The 21,382-nt window shown below is 47.3% G+C and overlaps 1 protein-coding gene across 1 annotated transcript; it reads left to right on the top strand.

Annotated features, from left to right (window-relative positions):
- The first annotated feature begins 6,938 nt into the window (after positions 1-6,938).
- On the top strand, positions 6,939-7,748 carry LOC131215270 (uncharacterized). The gene is made up of 2 exons (XM_058209659.1): positions 6,939-7,169; positions 7,233-7,748. Exons 1-2 carry the CDS (start codon positions 6,939-6,941, stop codon positions 7,746-7,748), a joined length of 747 nt encoding a protein of 248 aa, XP_058065642.1.
- The last annotated feature ends 13,634 nt before the right edge of the window (positions 7,749-21,382 follow it).

The raw sequence follows: 21,382 nt of genomic DNA, 5'->3' as shown, positions 1-21,382 counted from the left end.
CCATATTTATAGTATTTATCACTCATTGCATAAATATAAGATACAATGCAGCGCATGTTGAATGCAATTGCTTCTTTAAATTGTAAGAAAATTAAAAGCCTTAAATATTGAGCGATCATCTGAAGAAGAATCAATGTGGAAGAATCTGTCTATTTCCTTCCAAGCAAATTCAGCAGTCCTTTTAGCTTTTCATCAGAAACCCCTTTTATGTCTACGATGATAATACGTGAAAAGGCATAGAATTTTGTATTTTGTATCCATTGTTTCTTTTCCATGAAAGTGTATTTCCGATCAAATAGATGTCTCAACACTCAATTTAATTTCACAAGTTAACCTCTTGCGTTGTGTGAGTTTGTTTCAAAACGCGAGTTGCCTATCTTTAGGTGTCATGTGGCACCTAAGATATGTTATTACAATGTTAATTAGGTTGGATGTTACAATGTTAAAACTTGCAAAATAATAACGAAACGGAACCTAGACTGTGCAAAATTCTCCTATCTTTGCATAAATCTTCCACAAATTTAAACAGTGTAACGAACGTAATGCCTCACTTTTGGGTCCTCAATAAGACAATCAGAGTGGATCGAAAAACAAAACGGAATCGATTTTCCACGGCCCCGTGTTGAACCGAAGAGTCACAAACTTGCGTGCCCTTCCACGTGCTGTCGGTCCTGGCCCTATGCGGGTGCGACTTTAGCCTAAAAACCGTGCATCTTGAGGCATCGTGCGACGCGACTGTGGATAGATTCACTTTCCGTTTTCGAAGGAAGCAGCAAAAACGGCCCCAACAATTTACGCCATTTTTTTGCACCCCCTTTCCCAGCAAAGGACGACGGCGACGACGACGACGACGACGCGCGGAAACTTCCTTTTTATCGGTCATTCGTCCGCCGCCGGAGTTTGGCGGGAATCGGCGTTTAAAGCGATTTAATATCCTTGAATTGGACCAGTGACCTTGTGCGAGTGAGGCAGGCACAGACGGGGCAAGGAAACGGGTGAGTCGAGTCGATTCGATCGCATCCTCACACACCGCGCACACCGAATGTCCTTATTTCTCGCCCACAAAGCCGGTCGCCGGCATATCGATCGGCTTCGGTTACCTTCCCGCAAGGGTTGCCCCGGGAAGAATCGAGAAAGCCCGTGAGCCCTCGCTTCGCGTCACTTGCCGTCTGGCAAAGGTATTTCCTGTTTGTGTCCCCGCCGAAGGACGACCGGTCTCGATGCTAGGCACTCGAGTGGTTTATTTTTGTTTTGCTAATTTACGAACAGAATGGGAACAATGGCGAAAATCAATGTTCTTTCGGTGATGATACGCTGAAGTGAAGTGCACAAGTGGACCGGCGAGAGATTTAGTCCGGCGAAGCCCGCCAGCCAGCGCCGAGCCGCCGTACCTGCATCCTGGCTGGCGCCGGATCATCCCGGAATTTGGCGCGGACACGGTCCGGGCCCATTAGTGGGACGCCTTTCGGTCCTCTTCGTTCTCCCGGTCCCGAACGAAAGCCATAAAAAATCACATATTGCCCATTCTTCGTGTAATATGATTTGGAAGGATTTTCCGGGCTCATCCCGTTCGCCGCCCAAGGCAGCACCAAGCACGGGAGATGAAGGTTACGTTACGAAAGGATACGGCGGGTTTTAGTGTGTGAAGCACAGAGAAGCTACAGGTATGTGGCACATATGGAAATACCTGTTGCGCAGGTACAGGGCAGGCCCTCGTCCATTCCGGGAGGGTCCTTTCGCTTCGTCCTTGCCACTTTTGCGGTTTCGAAACCGGTTCTCTTCGACGGAAAGGGTGCTCCTCGTGCTTGCGGTGTCCCGGCGGCAACCGGAATTAGGAGCTAAACTCTGGCGCGACGATGAAGGACGACGTATCCTTCTCGCAGACGCTACGACGGATCAACGGAACCGATCCGCAGGGATGCGAAGGGACGCCTCCGTGACCCTCGCAGCTCTGGATGCTGGTCTGATAAGAATAACCGGTTTTCTTTTTGCATAAAAAGCACCGGCGGAGTGAAGTAGCATTATCCTTCGACCCGCTACGGAGGTGTGATTTGTGTATTGCGAACCAAAAGAGTGCCAAACTCTTAACGCTCTACTTTCGAGTGTTAAAAGAGATTTGAAATTTTAGAGAACATTTTTTATATTAAAAAACGCTATGATTCATTTAAATATAATACACTGCTCTGGTCATTGTCCCCTGTAGAAGGTGGTAGCCACCGTTGCTGCACTGGGCAGCATTGTTTCGAGGGAATTCATTTCCCTAATGAGCCCGACAGAGTAATGAGCGAAATGTTTTTTTTTGGCAACGAATCGCTAGACCTTGACATTCGTCCCGCTGGAGCAGGGCTGGAGTTTTCCACTTATGCTGCCACCCACCCGTGGTGGCCCTTCTCAATCTGGTGGAGGAGTGTTTCACACATGAAACTCCCGCCAGTGAAAGGTTGGCCATCGGGACGACCGGAGGGAGCAGCGTTCACTAACTACCGGCAAGCATTAGCACGCAAATTAATGTCCCATAGGTCTCGGTGTTTTGGTAATTTCGTTGCAAATGTTTTCAAATGTTGAGGCGCTGCAGGTTGTTTGGCCAACCATTTAAGCAATCTAATTAAACGAAGGAAATCGTTAGAAAGACATCATTATTTGGACATTACAGGGCGTACAAATGTTTTTCAAAAATAATTAATATTATCACCAAAATTAGTAATCACTATTAAAGTAAGTCGCGATTGTCCCAACAATTAGTTCAACAACCTCTAAATAGGGTTTGAAAGTGTTTGTTGAAAACCAAAACAATCCACTGTGTCAATAATTTAGGTAAAATCCATTCATTGCCAATTTAAAAATAACACATATCATGTTGATGCATCGCAATAGTAAATACACTTGACAGCTTGATAATCGGGTATAATAGCGGCCTCTTCCGATCGGCAAACTGCAGCCATGTTCACGATTGTTCATAACACGGTAAGTGATGCTCTCTTATCACTTTCTTCAACGATTGGGAGAGATATTTGTTTCTCCTTAAGACACTTGGCCTGTTTTTATTTTCACACATTTTCTCTTGGAAAATTGCTCCACAATATTTCAAACGCACTAATATTGAAAAATGACAAATTGACGGGGAAGCAAAAGGGACATGGAACCCCCCTACAAAAGTCGATGAAACAGATTCTCTTTCGATCCACATTGTTTATACGTTGGGTTGAGGAAAAAACACAATACTTTTGAGGTACATTCGAAACTGTATTGAGGTTGGTTCCGATGGTCCGAGTTGCGTCAAATATGCATCGTTTTGTGGTATGATTTGTTGCTATATCTGTTGCTTGCTCTCTTGCAGAAGTCTGGGTCGTTATTAGCGAAAAACTCGAGCAATCCATTTTCATAATGCTATCTTGACCTCAATTTGTTATGACTCAGAAAGTTTTGCAATACTAAAAAAAGATGATATTCACTCGAACCTGACAATGCGCTGGATACATTAAAACATCCCAATCACCCAAACACCAAGCTTATTTGTGAATACCGCTTTGTGCAAATGGCTTATAACAGTTTGACCAAAACTGCACGTAATAAAAAAAATGAATACGTAAAACACTATTTTACATAGACCATGTTAGTGCCTGAATAGAGTAACCGTGAGTACCTGAACGAACGTAAGTCGAAATTTTCTCATCTTCATCAAAATTAAAGGGGGTTAAGAGAAAACAAAACAAAACAACTACTTCTAAACCAGCACCGTTCCTTTCGACTACATTCCAAACTAGTAAATTGGTAAACTGTGGACTAAACCCAAAACTCGAATTCGGGCACGGGGCACCGACATACCACACTCGATGGTCGCGAGTGTTCTTTTTCGCCCAAACCCAAACACCGGTAAAAGATTCATGTTTCATCGCTTCATCATCACTTTCGTCCGATAGAAAATGAAAACACTTTTGCTCACCCGAAAAACTCTCCCCTTAAACTAACCAACCTGCGCCCGGGGCTATAAATTCCTTGGTGGCGAAAAAAAGGAAAAGGAAACGAAAGGATCGCCGCGCAGTCAGTAGACGGGAAAATCGTGTATTCCACCGAGAGGAGTGTGCGGAGTTAAATGTGGCGTAAAAGCCCCGGTAGAACCCCAGAAGCATACGTGAATTTAATTTTCTTCCGGCACTTTTTGCCACAGTTTGCTGCGAAACGGGCCGTCTTGGGCGGAGGCGTGAATTGAAGGCGGAAATCGAAGGAAAAGTCCCGTTCCCGGCATCCCCGGCCCGGAGCGGAGGAAAAGGAAATTTGAATTTTTCAGCAAATTCACACTCTCGTAACAGGGTTTCGGGCGCGCGGAGCGGACTCATGTGAATATGTAATATTTTTACCGCACATCCCGAGCCGGGGCGGAAGCGCCCGCCTTGCGCCTTGCGAGATAATCTTTTCGGCCGAGACGTAAGACGTACGTTGGGAGGATGCTCGGGATGCCTGAGGATGTTGCCGGTCGGCTGGGAAGTGTCGAGTGAGTAGAACATTGATTTTTCCGTGTTTTAAAACAACTGCTACGCGCAACGGAACAAATCATGACCTATCCGTCGAGTTATGAACCCGAACCCGGTGATAAAGTTTCAAGCGGAGTACTTTGGGACAGGCGAAACTTTGTTTGCCTCGGGGCTGTTTTCTTTACTTAGTTTTGACTTGTTTTAAAGTAACGCTAATGAGGCATTTTGTAGCATTGCTTTATCTCATTATCGTTAGTTTAAAGTGGCTCAGTGAATCAAGCGGCATTTAAGTGGAAATTAAAAGCGTTGAAGCAATATTGCATACATCATATAGTCGAAAAGCTTCTAAATAACTCATTTCTTAATTATATCCTCATTTCTATAGTTATATTTAAATTATGTCTACATATAGCTAAATACAACGTTAAACAATTTTACATTTAATGTATTTTCAATGCACGTTGCATTGTTCAAGCAGCTCTATGGCCGCTCTGATTCTTCGGCCATCGTACGCGAAGTTATCATTGACACGACTAGAAAGATCAGCAAACCGAAGATCTACGCCACCGAAACTACGCAGGATACCAGTTCTCCAATCAGTTTCTTTAAATAAATTACGATCAGCAAAGAGCAGAAGCGGGTCGTCCGTAGATCATCCGTCCCCGATTAAACGGTATTTAGAAATTAGGCGAAAGACGTCAGTTCAACCCCTGACAGAGAGAGCATCAACTTGAGTGCAAAATTTTGGGTTGGTTCTTAATATGGCTCTGCCGTCCGTTTTAATAATAAAAAAAAAAATTAATTGCAGGATAATGCAAATGTTCATGCTGGAGACAATACGACTCTTTCCGTTCTGACAGATTACAAAACAAATACACATCACTCAATTTCACATTTCAGAAAGGTATAAATTTAATAAAACTACATTATGAAACAATGGAGAGCGAGATGCAGTAATTGCATACTGTAAGGCGTTCAAGCAGAATTCAAAGTTGCAGGTCGAGGTTGCGGATTGCCTACCCATAGGCGTAGTCTTCAAATAAGTATGTTTTTGGTTTAAACAAGGAACTGTGTCACTTGACACTGGCGTCACAAGGGGGCAATTGGGAGAGGACCAATCATGGAGATGCACGTACTGCAGCAATGACTGCCTACATTTAGGGGCATCCTTTGGGTCGATCGGTCAACGATCGGTGTTTCGGCACACGGACTAGAGTGCTATGTTCTCGTGTTACTTTTGGCTGCGACTTGTTGCCACAATTCTCGAAACGAGCCGAAGTACAGGAATGAACGAATGAGTTATTGACGCGAGGGTGAAAGCAAAAGCGTCCGCGAACCACGGCCGTAGATTTCATACTGACTACAACCGAAACACACATTAACCGTTGTAGTCTGCGGTCGAACAAGCGCATCTGCTCTCTCCCTGGACATAGCGTTCCCCCCGCCGGCGTTGTACTCCGTAGTGATCAGTGGACCACGCAATGAACAAATGTAACACGGTCCCTGCAGAAAAAAAAAATGGCAAAGTGTCACTGTGTGGCCGACCAATGATTGGGCTGTGTTCTTCGGTGTTTCTCTCGTATGTTTACCCAGGTTCTTGGGATGTAGAATTAGCACCCGGTGCTCTGATGCACTCAATTACTACGCTCGAGATCGGAACTAGAGGATGAAGGCAGCAGCCCGTCCTCCGCTGGGCTTTGTTCTCACTTTCTCCTGACCGGTATCGGTAGCGAGCCGGCCAGCGGTCCGCGCGCCTTCGTTCGACCGGAACCAGCAATCAGCTGGCAAGCAGCGGCGCGAGAGAAACGCATACGCGGGCAGCATAATTTCGCTGCGAAGTTGACACGCCGCTGCACACCAACCCCAGGCATGGTGCCGGGCCGCTAGGCGTGAGGAGTAATTGAATTAATCTGCCCATCGTGGGCAGCGTCATGATCGCGGTGCTGCTGCCTCAAACATACCTCCTCACGCTCATATGCCGCTTGCTCATCGCATAGCGTGTAGGAGTCGGACCGATTGATTGGAGAAACGGAGCGCATATCCGAGGCGCAGAACCTCTCGGCATCGAAGGCGTTGCACGCAGCTCTGTGGAGTCCGTTGGCACGCCCCAGTGCTGGGGAGCAGTTTCTCCCGCCCTGCCCCCTTATGTTGTGTTCCGATTTTCCCCTGGGCCTTGGCGCGGTCAGTAAGCAAATTGAACGGGCTGGAATTCGTTGCAAGGGCAAGTGCCCCGGACCGGACAGCAGCGGAGAGTGAAAAACGGGAGATGGACACATGGAAAATTCGTTGTCGGTGGGAGCAGTAAGCAGAGCATTGAGGCGCGTTTAAAAGCTGGCCCTAATCGGCGTGTTTGAGCAGTCGCAGTTTGCTTATCGGCGGTGTAGCATCCCGTGTCAGTCAGTGTCCGTTCCCAGCGGGTTCCACCGAGAGTGTTCTTTTTTCACGGCAGACGAGAAGCCAACCAGCATGTGTAACCGAACGCTGATCGCGGAGCTCCTGCTTTTGGTGGCCCTCGGGACCGCCAGCCTTGCGGCGGCCACCGGCGCCGGGGGTTGCTCGTGGCGCGCCAGCAGCAGCTGGTTCGGGGGCGAGATCTGCGTCCTGCAGAAGGTCTACGATGACTGCCACGAGACCAGTGACTTCAGCGAGTGCCTCAAGCAGCGCGCCCTGACCACCATCTCTAGAGCGATCGACCTGGTAAGACGGGACTCGGACCATCGGGGGTCGGGAATCCTTCACTGATCTGCCTTCCGATTCCAGGATTCGATTCAGCTGGTCGATGGAGTGTCGCTGGTCAAGCAGAAGACCAGTGGGTCCACCGGTGAGCAGGGGGCAGACAACGGGCCCATCGCTGGCCTGTCGGATGCCCGCTCGCTGGAGGGACTCAGCGGCACGGACCAGTCGCTGCTGCGGAAGATCGACCAGTTCCTCAAGAGCCACACCATCAGCTTCGATCTGTCCGAAGCGCGCGGAAGTGGCAACAAGAAGAACGGCAGCCGCTACGTGATCGCGGCCCTGCTGACCGCCATGGGCATTGCCGGGCCGATCGGTCTGAAGACGCTCGGAGCGATCGCGTTCAAGGCGCTAGTGATCAGCAAGGTCGCCCTCACGATCGCCAGTATTATGGCGCTGAAGAAGATCTTCAAGGCGGACCACCACGAGGAGACCAGCTTCCAGGTGCACACCGGCCACGACAACCGCCGGGCCACGTACTTCGTGCGCCCCGTCCGCGGCAACGACCCGTACCGGTACTACTACGAGCAGCCGGCCATCTAAACGGGGGCCCCACTCTTGGAGACCAAGAACACTCGTCCACGTACCATTCCCCCAGCCGGAAGGAAGCGATCGAAATCAGTCAGTCACACTCCGGACGCCGGACCGGCTGCACCGGTTGCCATAACGGAGCAACGCACTCAAAACCCGCCCGCCAGAAAGTCTTAATTTATTTATTTCGATCGATCGTATATTTATCGTGTATTTATTGAACGCAGCCAGGGAGGCGAGAGGATAAGGAAAACAAACAAAAAAAAAGCCAACTGAAACTGAACTGAAAAAGAGAACTTTCCCCCCAAAAAGGAACCGTTTTGTTGTGGTAAAGCTTGTAAAGTACCCGTGGGGCAACGCGGGAAGAACTGCCCGTCCAAAATAAACAATTATGCCGTCCGTATAGCTCTGCTCTGCTGCTTGGCCGTATTTGGTGTCCTTTTGCGGGATTGTACTTTTATTTTTGGTTTTACTACTCATAGTTCGATGGTTTTTTTCTTACTGTTTACTATACAGGCTGCTTTTCATGTTTGGTGTAATTGATTTGATCGGTTCATTCATTGGGTTGCACATATTGGTGTACTCGTAGTGATTCATTATACAGTATTTCTATGCTTTTTAGTTTCGTTCATGCGAACACTAAATTCGTGGCATTACTTTATCAGTTTGTTTATACTGTTTATTGTTTTATTTCAATGTTTCTCGTTCGATATTTCGTTTCTTTGTGGCGATTTTACTGTTCACATGAACAGATCCCGTCGTATTTTTGTTCGTTAATTTTGATTTATCTTCGTCAGTTGAATCATCGCTTTTAAAAAGTATTTTCACTCATCTTCTTTTCATACGGTCAGTTTACAGATTTATTGTGGTTTTATTGAAAAGTAGCTCAACAAAATGTAGTTTCGTTGTTACGTTTTGGGATTTTAAACAGTGTTACTCACAACCGTCCCGACTGCCACCAATCGGTTAGAGTAATTGAACTGTCGTCGCGAACGGCAGCCTATTTGTAAGTGCACTGGCCGGAAGGTTTGAAAAATGCCGTACATACCCAGATGCACGCAGCAGCAGCATTGGCGGAAGAAAAATCTTTATTTGGCTTTATCACGAGACCCGGTAGTCGGCGCGGGAGTCGGCCACCGGCCGGCGGCCTGCTCTGCTTTCCGGTGCTGCGATGCGGAAGGCAACGGGGCAACATGTTACACATGAAGGCACTCTGCGCTCACCATTTATCATCGACGCAGTCCGGACCGGCGGACCGGATCTTGGGGGCCACAAAAAGCGCTTCTACGCCTTGCGCGCGTGCGCCCTCATACGCACGCTTGAGTGGAGTGGCCTGCTGAAGCCGTTGTGGGCCTAGCCTAAAAAATATGATCTTTTAGTCTGTCCGAAAGTGAAAAATTTTTTTTAACAATTGCCTGTGTTCAAATGTTTAAATCAATACTCTTGAAATTGTGTCCCATCAGACAGACAAACACTACGCATTTCGACCTCTGACGGGTTTCAAAAAACACTGGCGCACTATGGGGAAAAGGCGGACATTACGCGATTTAATAATTTGAAAACCTGAATGACCGATTTGAAGTTTTACCCTTCTGGGTTATGTAGATTCCGAGAATTGATCTCTCAAAGTCAGTGAGAGTGATGAAAATGGCGTTAAACCATATTTTATTGACTACTATAAATCGTACGGTTTTCAAATGATAGTTTACCTTTATTATGTGTCATTAGAAAGGTAGTCGATCCTTGTTTAATATGAAAAAAATCAAACGTTTATTGTTTTACCGGCATTAGCACCCAAAACGTGTGCCATGTTGTCTAAACTTTCAGGCATTCGGATTAAAATTTAGTTTATTTTGAATAGTTTCAACAAGTTTTTCCGCAAATGTTGGCTAGTTCGGCATGTATGGTTAATTTAAGACAATGCTTCTATGTACACTTGGTCCTGGTATGGTACGCTAACCTGGTCTCCTGTAAAAAAATAAATAAAAGAAGTGATATAATTGGCAAGGAAAATGGCGTGAACAGAACACAATTTTCAGACAGTTAACCTGTTAGGGTTAGGCTCAGGACGTGTTTCTTTTAAGGAAGTAGATGTATCGATATTAGCTTGGATGAAGATTTTAACTTTTTAATATTCCTTTGTATGTTTCCTCGCATAAGTGATAACATTTCATCAAAATCAGATGACTATCCACCAAAAATCCTGTCGGCTGTGATGCCGGTTGCATAACTCCGGGCGTTGAAATACCTTAAAGAATCAAACAATGACCAATTTAGTATTTGTGATCGCGTGTATTGGAGATAAAACGTTTAATTTGATCAAACCACATACAATCCTTGCAATCAAGTTTAAAAACTACGCATATTCTCCCTAAAACCATCAATGTCCGCCTGTCCCATAGTGCGGCGGGTCCGCGAGCAGCAGCGATTGGGAGCCACACAGCAAGGCTCGTGTCGTTGTCCGCACAGCCGGGACCCTGGGAGCCCTCTTCAAGGCTGATTAATGGTTTGACCTAAGCACCGGACTTGTTCGACAATTAATATCTCCCAGTGGCGGCCGCCAAACGCGCCGAGCGTGTGCATCGTCCGGCCTCTGGGGCCGGTTTATATGTTCTCTACTCCCGGCCTTTTTTCGCCGGTTGGTTTTGTAGCCTTAAAAACCTAATGGAGGGAAGCAACAAAACCTCCCAGCCGGCCGGCAACCGCCAATCGGCCCGGGGGCCTACAAATGTGCTTTATTTGTTTCGGAAAATTTCAATCAATTACCGCGGAGCCGTTTTTGCGGAAGATTTATGTGGCCACCGTGGCGCAGCACCCGCAGCCGCCACCGCTGATGCTGATTCGATTTGCGTAGTTTCGGCGGATTTTTTTTTCTGATCGCATCTGTTATGACGACGACCGAAACAGGACCAGGTGCGACTGGGACCGGGTGAACGCAAATCCTCGCCGAGCACGAACCGAGCGTTAGCGCGAAGGTCATCTTAATCTTTTCTCACGCCCACCCTGCGCGGACACTTCTGGCGATCGGGCGATCGGTGCTCTAGGCACATGGGTACAACATACGGCGCTGGCCGCACCGCACCCCAGGCCAAAAACCAGTAGCCCCCGGGGTCGGTCGGTATTGATGGATCGCTCGAAAGGTGCCTTGGTGCCGAAGCGAGGCTGGGCGGGCGCTACCGGATCTTAGATAAACTATGAATGGAGCCGGAGCGCGCTGCAAGATTTTGGGGGATAGCCTGTGGCTGTCACTCGATCTCGGGCTTTTTGGGAGATTTTCTCCCAAAGGTCTGAAAAATTGATATTTTATGCCAAGCCACTTTGGCTCCCGCGTGTCAGCTTATGCTCGCTCACTGCCGCCGCTGTTGCTACTACACAATCGTCGGCCATCATTCATCTTCAAGTAGCTTCATTCATAACGTACCTAGGAGCTAGGCGGACGGCTAGGTCCGAACACGACACCGCGGGTGATGATTAATAAAGGTGCTAAAAGAGACAATCGAATATCATTAACAAATGAGCATCTTATCTTCCGCTCGCGGTTCACCTTCTTTAGGCCTCCCTGGCCTGCGGCTGACTTTCGGACTTTCGGACCATTCGGAGGTTGAGCCATCGGCGTCGGATCGCGACGACCCGATGATGGATCGCCTGCCCCCGGGTAACACACTCTCTGGCCGCGACTTTAGGACATCCACTCAACCGGGGGTTTTAAAATTTAGGCACATTGGCTGTGGCACATTCCCGGAGCAAGTTCTCCCACTCAGCGGGCCAACCTAGGAGACCAGATTATCCGGCCGGTTCGGCGCAGATCGGGATCCGCGCCGTACGTGTCCCGCTGCGTGATGAGCCCTCTGCCACCGGGAAGCAGAATGGTAGAACGGATGTCACCGAGGCTTCAAAAGTTGCCGCCCCCGCGGGCCAGTCGGCAACTTAATGGGCTCGTGGGGACCACGGCGGGTGTGCCACTGGTGAAGAAGTAACAGCTAACGATAAACATGGGCCGATAAGATCGGAAACAAAATTGATTGTTGTGTGCGCACGGTGCTTCTGTTCCGAGCGGCTCAGTGCGGCCCGGCGACGATCCCAATCCGAGATGTTAATTTATTATGGCGAGCCATTAGCTGACTGCAACCACCAGCTGCAAGCCGGACCTCCCTCACCGGGAGCGTTTGGGTTGTGTGGTAATCGATGCAAAAACCAACCGCTGCGGTGGGGTACTTTCGCCGGCTTCACCCAATCAGTTTGGCCTCTGTTCTGCCGGCTGCTGATACGATTCCAGAACCCCGATTGGGGTGCTTATCTTACGATTATCTCGCCGACGTCGCAGAGTTTACCGCCGGCACCGCCAAAGAGCTGGTGCTTGGAAGGCAAAGAGTTCACCAAAAAAATACTGATAGACTTTTTGCTTTAAAGCTCCACTAGGAACCTCGAAGGATGTGAGCGATGGATGGGTTTAGAATCGTTTCCCGAGCCGAGCGTCACCGCAATTTCGAACTGCAAACAGCAAAACTGTCTCAAAAGTAACAGGAAGGCATACGGGAGAAGCTCCTTCTAAGCTGTGCAGTTTTTCGTGTTTGTGGGCATCTTAAGATTACGTCGAGCCGGCTGGGCGCTCCCCGAACGCCTAAATGCAGGCAATGCTACAAACTCCTTTCAGAATCGCCTAACATTATGCAATCTGCTGGCTAGTCGTTTTCTGTCCCATTGTGGGTTTCCAAAATGTCTAAACATACCAAAAATGCCCTGAAAATGTCCCAAGAAAGTGCTGTCTGCCTGTGTCCATTCCCTTTAAGACGGTTCGCCCCGACGGGCGACACAGTTTCTTTTCGCCTCGCCTCGCCTCGCCTCGTCAGGCTCGTCCTCGAGGCCAAAGGTAAACAACCCAAGGAGTGGCGTTACTCCGTAGCCGACGACACAAACACACCTCTCTCTGTTACAGACAGGGGGCAGGATCTGTCTCATTTCGCTTCCGGTTGCCACTCTACACCCATCGCCACACATGCACACGTCGACCGACGGCGACGTCGTCTGGGGTATTATTTCAAGGGTTGAAATTAAAGAAAAGTCAAAAAAACAGAGTGGGAAAGCATTAAATATTCACTCCGGTGCTAAATTGCTAAATACCTGCCCCCGGTACGCATCCGTTTCCGGTCTGGCCGACCGAGAGGGGGCGAGACAGGGAGCGACGGAAAACGACGATCCTCGAAAATCCCATTCACAGAGAGAGATAGAGAGAGAGGGAGTGCATCGCTCCCGCCGCAAAAAGCTGTCACATCTCGCATGTGGCGATGGGTTTTTTGAATATTTGATGAATTTAAATACGTCGCCCGAGAGACTCATTCGACCGGCGACATTCTTGGCTCCGCCGCAGTCTCGCAGGCGGCCTTCAAAAGAAGGTTTGCCTCCCCCCCTTTGCAAAAAAAGGATCAGGACTCTCCCCGTATGCTAACCGGAGCCGTCGTCATCGCTCATAATCATCGTTCGTTCCGTTGCCAAAAAACGAAACAAAAATCCGTTGCCAAAACCGTGTGACAGTCATTAAAAAATGAAACGAAAATAAAGAACCTACCCACGGCGGACGGGTGCGGGCGCGGATTTATGCTGCTCGGTCTCCCGGGTCCCGGCTCCGGCGGTGGCAATGTTATGCTGTGTGAGGGAGCGCGGTAGGCAAACAAAACCCCGTTGGATGCTTTTCAAATTTCACCCGGCGCGATACACATACGGTTCGCTGCAGCACCAAACTGCAAGATGAAACGCGCCACGGCGAAATGAATCATCGCGCCGTGCAAGGTTTTTTGGGGCCCCCGAATTCAATGGCCAAATGTGAGCTCATTGTTGCTGGTGGGGCGCATGCCACGGTTTGGCTCCTACTTTGCTACTAAATGCTTCCAACGCAGGCTGGCTCATTTAAAGCTCGTTCTCCGATGAATGCAATTAGGTGCAGCAGTGGGTATGATTATTGAAACATGAATGTGTAATAATTTGGTCGGTTAACCCATCCAAAGGATGGCCACTGTCACTGGTCCCGGCCCGAAAAGTAATGATCGCGAGTTGAGAGGCGAAATCATATGTTAATGGCATTCGCACTCGGAACTTTGAAAGGTGGATTGAACGTAAACAAAAGTTTTCGATATTTTTTAAATATGAATTTGGCTTAAATGAGTCATAATTACATCTTGCCATGGTCATTAACGAAATGCATAATAGATTCGTTCGAGTCTCGTAATTATGTGACGCGCGTATGTTAAAACTAATGATTTTGTGACATCTTAAATAATGCGCGTTTTTCTTTAATTCGAATATACTTCCGGGGTCAGAAAATAACAAGAATTTCGCGAAATACAATTATTTAAAAATCTATTTCAGTCAGGTGAACACACTGTTTGCGGAACGATGTGGGTCGAGTTTTCGTCGAAATAACCGCGAAAATGTGATGCCAAAACGTAACACTTTTAACACCAATCGACACTTCCCTTTTCTGAGGCTCAAATGGACACTCAAAATAGACTTCCCGGATCCTTTCGATATTCTAACTTCGGACTGTTAATCGACGACTTTGGAGCACCAATTCTTTGATTTTATTGACATGTAGTTGATGTTGATGGTCATCCTGGCTTCAATGTCAATGTCGATGCCCGACCTTCTTTAAACATTTTTTAGCTCAAAAATAGCTTGCTCAACAAAAGCCTTTTTCACCATTTTCAAACTTTATGGCCACATACATATGGCCACACTCACAATTTAATGAACAAATAACAACTCGTTGAACAACTTCTGACGTTATGGAAAATGAAAAATTAACATTTCACTGCTTCCAAAAGGACCCATATCGCAAACCCGAATAAAAATTCATGATTTCACACAGAAGATGGTGCCAGCTTAGAAATTAAAACATTTCACTTACATGTGTACATTTAAACTCCTTTTGTTAGTATTACAGTGTAACACATGAGCCAAAAAAGTCCACCGGATCTGATAAATAACTGCTCCTGTTTCATCTTATTTTCAACTTCTTAATACAGCTCAACGTAAAGAATGATTATTCATGGACCTCGCTTCTGTTAAATGAAATTGAATTATCCAAAAAATGTGAACCATTTTTGGGGGTCACATGATGAGCTACAATCCTTTCGGTTGCCAACGTTTCACTGACAATAAATGATCCAACATCGCGCATCAAATTGCTATTGATTTTCTCACCATTCGCACTACCGTTTACTGAACTTACTTCCCCACCAGTCGCTTACCCTCTCCCTGCAGATGGTTGAGGCAAATTAGAAACCACCATAACTTCCGGTACCACCGTGCCGTGTGATGTGGTGCCGCACACCACATTGTGTCACCATAGACCGTAGACGTGCTAATAAATATTGATATTTTTCATCAGTTCTCGTCATTTCTTTTAATCTCCCCCAACAGAGCAGAGGAGCAGACGTGTGAAGGACGAAGGTGCGGACACATGTATGTGCAGGGGCAGCGCGCAATACTTCAATATTTCATGCTCCACTCACCCAAACAAGCCGGCAACGTCTGAGACGGTTCAACAGCGTGTGCATACAATATTCCTGACACAGCTCGGGGCGATGTCTCAGCGCCTCAAGAATGGTAGCGCCGCGTCACCAGGATCGCGGACCGGGAGGAGTATTGAAAATGGGTAAGATTTTTTTGCCCTCCCGACGCCGCCGAATGTTTGCATTCGGTAACGACTTATTGTTGAGTTTCGGTTTGGAGTGTGGTCCCGGCAAGGAAACCGCCCGGCGAAGGATGTGTGCTTCAGCATAAAGAAGCGACCCTCCGGAGGCATCCTTTCTTGGGCGCGCCGAACCGAGCCGAGCGTCGAACGGAGCGATATGCGAGAGGTGATATAATAATGCATACGAGCGACGGATGTTATGCGCGCTCCAGTGACGATTCCCCGGAGCTTCCGGATACGCCTTGCTTCTGGCATTCCGCATTTTTGCATACGCACCGGCCAAAGGCGGGGATACCGAACGGATACAGACACGGATACCGCAGATTAGAATGCCGCACATAATGAGTGTGTAAGATTAACGAGATCCTCAGAAGTGTCCCCGTTTTAGCGCTGCTTCTTCGGTGCCCCATCCGGCAAGCACGGCTCAATTGTTGTGCAGGAATACTTTGAGTTGGCTTCTTTAAGAAGTGGATTGCGGTGAGGACTACATGTGAAGCAATATACTTGAAGTAATATTCTTGAAGAAAAGAATATAAGGTTTTTTTTAATACTATCAAGTTGGATTATCGCATTTTAACATCGTTAGAGCTTGAATTCGTTTTGAACGAAATTTGCTACCCTCTTTCGGTCTGAGTCGTGTTGGTCAACTGCTATAACTAATCAACGTCGACCACTTGAACGGACGCGGACTGCCTATATAGTAATACAGTGTACGTTTTATTGATGTTGATAGAGGATTTAACTCACTGTACCTACTGTTGCTGCCATTATGATGAGCGCAAGATCATAATCCGTGAGCCCTCTCTGTGACGTTCCCCCCAGTGTAAATCGTGTCGATAATCGTCGTGGGCTGTGTCATGGCTTCCAACTCCCGTTTGCGGCAGCTCTCCGTGTACTCCCACAAGATCCTGGGCGGCCAACAGGGACCCGAGCGGGGCTTTGGAGGTCCGGAACGAAGAAGGAGTGCAGCGCGGCGTCCGCGGCGGCGTTTCTCGTCGCCGAGCCGAGGGTGTGCGATTTATATTGCGAATATGAATATATGAATCTTGTACTTATTAATTTACGCCATTTATCAACGTTGGTCAGCTCCATGCGTTTAATTTGTCATAAGAGGCCCGGGTCGCATTCGGCCGTTCGGCCGCAGCGACTGCCGGGGGAGGGTTCTCATGCGATCGTGGAGCCTGCAGCCTTTCATGCATACAGGATGCATGATTTCTCGATCTCGTGTCTCGCCCCGTCGGCCTGATGGCTGTGCGCTCTGACTGTGAGAAGTCTTGGCGGTTTGGCTTCAAAATTCCGGTTCCTTCCTGTTTCGCGACCCATCGCTTTTGTTTCACGACCCACAACATCACCGGGGGTCGCCCGCTCAGCAGCAGCAGCAGTCTGCGGAGCATCCGCTCACGAACCAGGCTCCGACTGCCAAGCCAAGCCAAGCCAACGAGCCCGCCCGGTGAGACGTTGGCAAATCAGCAATATTTATTGAATCCCATTTGTATCGATTGGGTGGTGAAATGTTGGTACAAATTACCGATTCCGCGGGTGTCGGTAGTATGTTTACCCCATCGCCGGGGTCGGTCGTCGGGGTGGGCGAGGGGGGGCGAGTTATGAAACAATCGAAGAAAACATGGTCCAGGCGCCGGGGGGGCGATAAGCAAACAGAATGAAAACATCACACAGCGCTCAGGACGCGCGCGTGGATGATTTGGTATTAGCCGAACGCGCCAGCATATTTGACATATTGGAGGCACTCGACCCGAGCGAGGCGAATAATTATCGATTTTGTCAGGAGAAGCACGTCGCACGCTAAGTATGTTAATGTTGTGTAATCTACCACAAAAGATGTCGCGGATTGTAAACAGACGAAGTGTTTTCGTTGACCCGCAATCGACAGTCGCAAAGTGTTTCGATTTTCCCGGAGAGAAGGAATACATGGCCTATGGGGAGGCAAACATTAACAGGGTAGCATCCGTAAAAAAAAATAGGAGATGAAATTTTCTTGTGTGAATGCGCGGCGTGCGGATTGCCTACATTTCGGCGTTTTTCTAAAAAATTAAAAATATTTTAAAATTGTGAGTTATCTTAGCAACGTAAGATCACAAGGCTATATCCTACATCCGTTGGTCTTTAACTACAGCGTACTTTGTTAATGATTTGACCAGTTGTCAAAATGGGTTTGTAATTTTCATTTAGAAGATACAACATTAGAATAGTTAATTGATGCTATGAAATCAAATTATATCTTCATTTCAACGAGACTATAAAATATATTTTACACTTGAAACCTCTTCAATTACTTAAAAAAATAATTAATTTTAATAAAAAACAGCATTTTATTGGGAAAAATTATGAATTATGACAAAAAATTATTTTTTGTCTCAATGGCAATCGCAAATAATGTCAACGTAATTTGAGTTATGATTCAATATTCGCTCAAGAGTGAAACACGATCGAACACGATCAATCTAGCATTTGTAACCAACCTTTAAGAAGGTCCTGTAATAACAGAGCTATCCCTGTAGGTCGTACCGCTAACGAAAATCACTAATGCTAAGGTAGCGTAGAGTCCTTCAGAATCACTGCGATAGCTTGCTGCAATTTACTTGGCCCCTTATTCGCCACATGCTTACAATAATTTGTGTTTACATTCCAGTAAACTTTCTTGCCTCTTTCACGCAGAAGTGCATCTCCCATTCCGCAGTCGTAGTCGATTCGGATAATAGCCAACCACAAATGTGTAGATTCTCTGGAAACCATTGTTAGTAATCCCGTAATTTGCGTCCTTCACTGTAACACACACCCATACATATTACATGTGGGAACTCGCAACCATAAATGGTGCGATGTTTTTCCGTCATGTTTTTTGCTCAGTTCGCCAAGGGACTCAAGTTGCACTTCACCGACTGCACCGACGGCTGATGCATTACTCATACAATTCAATCAAAACCAGGTGCTCCCGGTAATGAAACGTTCTGCTGCATTCTGGGTGATTGCCAGTAATTTGGCACACCCTCTGCTGTGTCCGTAGCCGTACTGTTGCGTTTTTTTTCGTATTCAATGCCTGCATCGAAAGTGGCCGACAAGAGTGTTGCACTCTTCGTGGACTTTGCGCAAAAAAGCACAACGCGAGTCTGTAACTAATCGTCGCAAAGTACACTGCGCATCGGCGAACTAAAAAGAGGGCCGCCCGATGGGTTCTGTGAGAACGAAATCATAAGCATTACTCCGTTTCTTCAATTTCAATTACATTAGCGGCATATGATTGAGTTGCACGGGCGTATTACGGTCACCGGGCGCCAACCGGGCCTAAGGAGATTGGCGAATGAAGAGATAAACTCAAAGATTAGCATCTTTTTTTGTCCGCGCGTCACTCGCGCGTTGCCGCAAGATTGCTTCTGTGAGATGGTCTCGTCGGAGGCTCCCGCTTGTCAAAGATCGACGGATGGCTTCAGCGCCGAAAAAACGGCGATCCGGCGACTCCGGTTCGTGAGTGAGAGCGGCGAAGGTATCAATCATCAGCACCCATCATCGCGCCACACGGGCACACGTGTTGAAGAAGCTACTGAAACTTTGTAGCTACCGAATCGTCCCCTAGCCGGGAGCGCATCATAAAAAGCAAGGCAGAGCCGAACGAAAGAGGCCAGCCACGGATGACCTGACAGCGAAGCATCATCCAAATTGTGGCAGCCCAGAGAAACGAGGGCCGAGAATCGAAAGTAAGACGATGCACACTGGCTTTTTTGTTGACCGCGCCCGAGCTAATTGTTGAAGTCATCCGTTTGACAAATGTCCTGTAATTATTCCGCGCTACAATCCGTGGCTTTGCTTCAGTGGACGAATTGAAACAGTTTCTGGCTCACTTTGGTAGCGGCCGCGACTACCGTTTTGTAGTCGCCCAATTCGGAATTGTTTCGAAATTACGTATCAAAGCCGAAACTGGAACAACAACAAACCTCGATGATGCGAAAGATTCGGAGGCCTCCTTCTGATGGACGACAACCGCTCAAGTGCAGCCAGCACTTCCGCGAGGTTATTCGCTTTCGCAACTCTTTCGTACGCTTTTTGCCTTCTGTTTTAAACCCCTTGTTCTTCAGAGGAAAGGATCACAAAAAACCCAGACCCATGCTCGTGATTACTGACATCAGCCCCAGACTCCCAGGGAGTCCGAATGTACGGAGCAACGTGCGGTGAGCCAGAGAGTTCAAATATCGCAATGTCATTTGCAGCATCGCCGCCACGCCAAGCAAGGACTTTGCTAATGTGTGTACACGACTTGAAGGACTGCGGCCGCTGGAGAGCGCCCTTTTATGTTTATAACATGTGAAAATGCATTCAAATGTCAGCCGGAAACATATTTATTCCCCAGCTCCCCGACGCTCTCGGGTTCTCGGATGGGTTGGTTATTGTTTTTGTTCGCATCAAGTAATTGTTTTTATCACTTGCCTCACCGTGTTGCGGGATGGCTGGAAGGTAAAGAAGCCGCCCACGGAGTTCTGGCCGCGGTGCCGCGACATAATCGTTTCTCTTCATCTGCGCGCGTTCGACTTTCGATGGCGCTGCTACCGACTTTATCATCGATTGGGACAGGTTCGTGGTTTTAATCGGTGCACCGCAGTCTAAGCCGGGGCATTAAACGGAGCGACATAGGGGCAATCTGTGCCAGTCTCAGTCTACGCCTGGTTTGCTTTAAATAAATGCATTTTTCTTTCATATTATTTTGTTTGCGGATTATAAACAGACGAAGCGTCATCGGCCGACGGTCGCAAGTGTTTTGATTTCCCCGAAGAGGCCTATGAGAGGCAAACAATAACAGGATGGCATCCGTCAAACACTAATAAGAGAAGAAATTTTCTTGTGTGAACGCTAATTGCTGAACGTGCGGATTGCCTACATCTAGGCGCTTTCCACAAGCATAAATGTTTTTGAATTGTGAGTTTTCTTAGCAAAGTAAGATCACATGGCTACACCCTATATCCTATGGTCTTTTATTATCAAAGCGTAATTACTATGGGGAAATTTTAAACTTTTTGTACCGATTTTTATCACAAATTATATCAACATAATTTGAATAAATGCATTTTTCATGGTCGGTTATTAACTACAAATTATTTATCATAGAAAATAATACATGAAATAAACAAACGATATGTTTCGATACAAATAGAAACTGAATAATTAAAAATAGATAGCCAGGAGTTGTTTACAATTGAATAAACATAGTTAAAAGCGCAATATTGCCACTTTAATTGATGTAAATTGAAGGCAAGAAAAATACATTCGAATTTTAATGTGACTGGTGACCACAAAAAACGACTAATAATTTTGATAAGAGTCCCATTCACCTCGACCCATAATTATTCAGTAACCGTCGTTTTTAACCATGATTTGTTGGAAGTGAATATTATAAAAAACCAAACAAGATAATTTTGTATGGACTATCATGCTTAGGTGCTAAAGGCCCTTCGGTCCGCATATCCTTTTCAAACACCGCGATAGTGTGGCCCTCTAACGGTGGCAGTAAAACGAATTTCGACTTAATGCGGTGGTCACGTGACTCGCGCCACGTGAGTGCACACAACATTCCTATCTGAGCCAGGATTGTTTAACCCCCGCCGTGGTCGTCGTCGTCGATGGGTAAAACGCTCGCGTTGACCGCAATCAAGTGACCACACACTCGCCCGGGAGGTTATCGTATGCGGCGAGGTCCTTTCCGAGGCGCTGGCTGGCTAGCCTAATGTATTCGCCCCGCCGTATTCGTATAAATTTCAACTAAGAGCTGGCAACTTTATGGCTTTGTTGGCACTTCGGGTGGCGCTGCTCATTTCCGTTGGGTCCATTTTTAGCGCCCATTGCCGGCCCCAGCACGTATGCCACACGGGGTAGCGAGCATAAACGTTGCGACCCGGTAATGCGTCGATAGGAGACGACGCGCCGATGAAAGTATATTTTGTGTCGCTCT

Source organism: Anopheles bellator, chromosome 1 (assembly GCF_943735745.2).
Source record: "Anopheles bellator chromosome 1, idAnoBellAS_SP24_06.2, whole genome shotgun sequence".
NCBI classification, from domain to species: domain Eukaryota; kingdom Metazoa; phylum Arthropoda; class Insecta; order Diptera; family Culicidae; genus Anopheles; species Anopheles bellator.
The sequence above is the reverse complement of the archived record's forward strand: the minus strand, read 5'-3'. Positions and strand labels throughout refer to the sequence as shown.

Coding starts and splice junctions, on each gene's coding strand:
- LOC131215270 (XM_058209659.1), top strand. CDS start 6,939: ATGTGTAACCGAACGCTGATCGCGGAGCTCCTGCTTTTGGTGGCCCTC. Junction 7,170..7,232: donor TCTCTAGAGCGATCGACCTG/GTAAGACGGGAC, acceptor TTCCGATTCCAG/GATTCGATTCAGCTGGTCGA.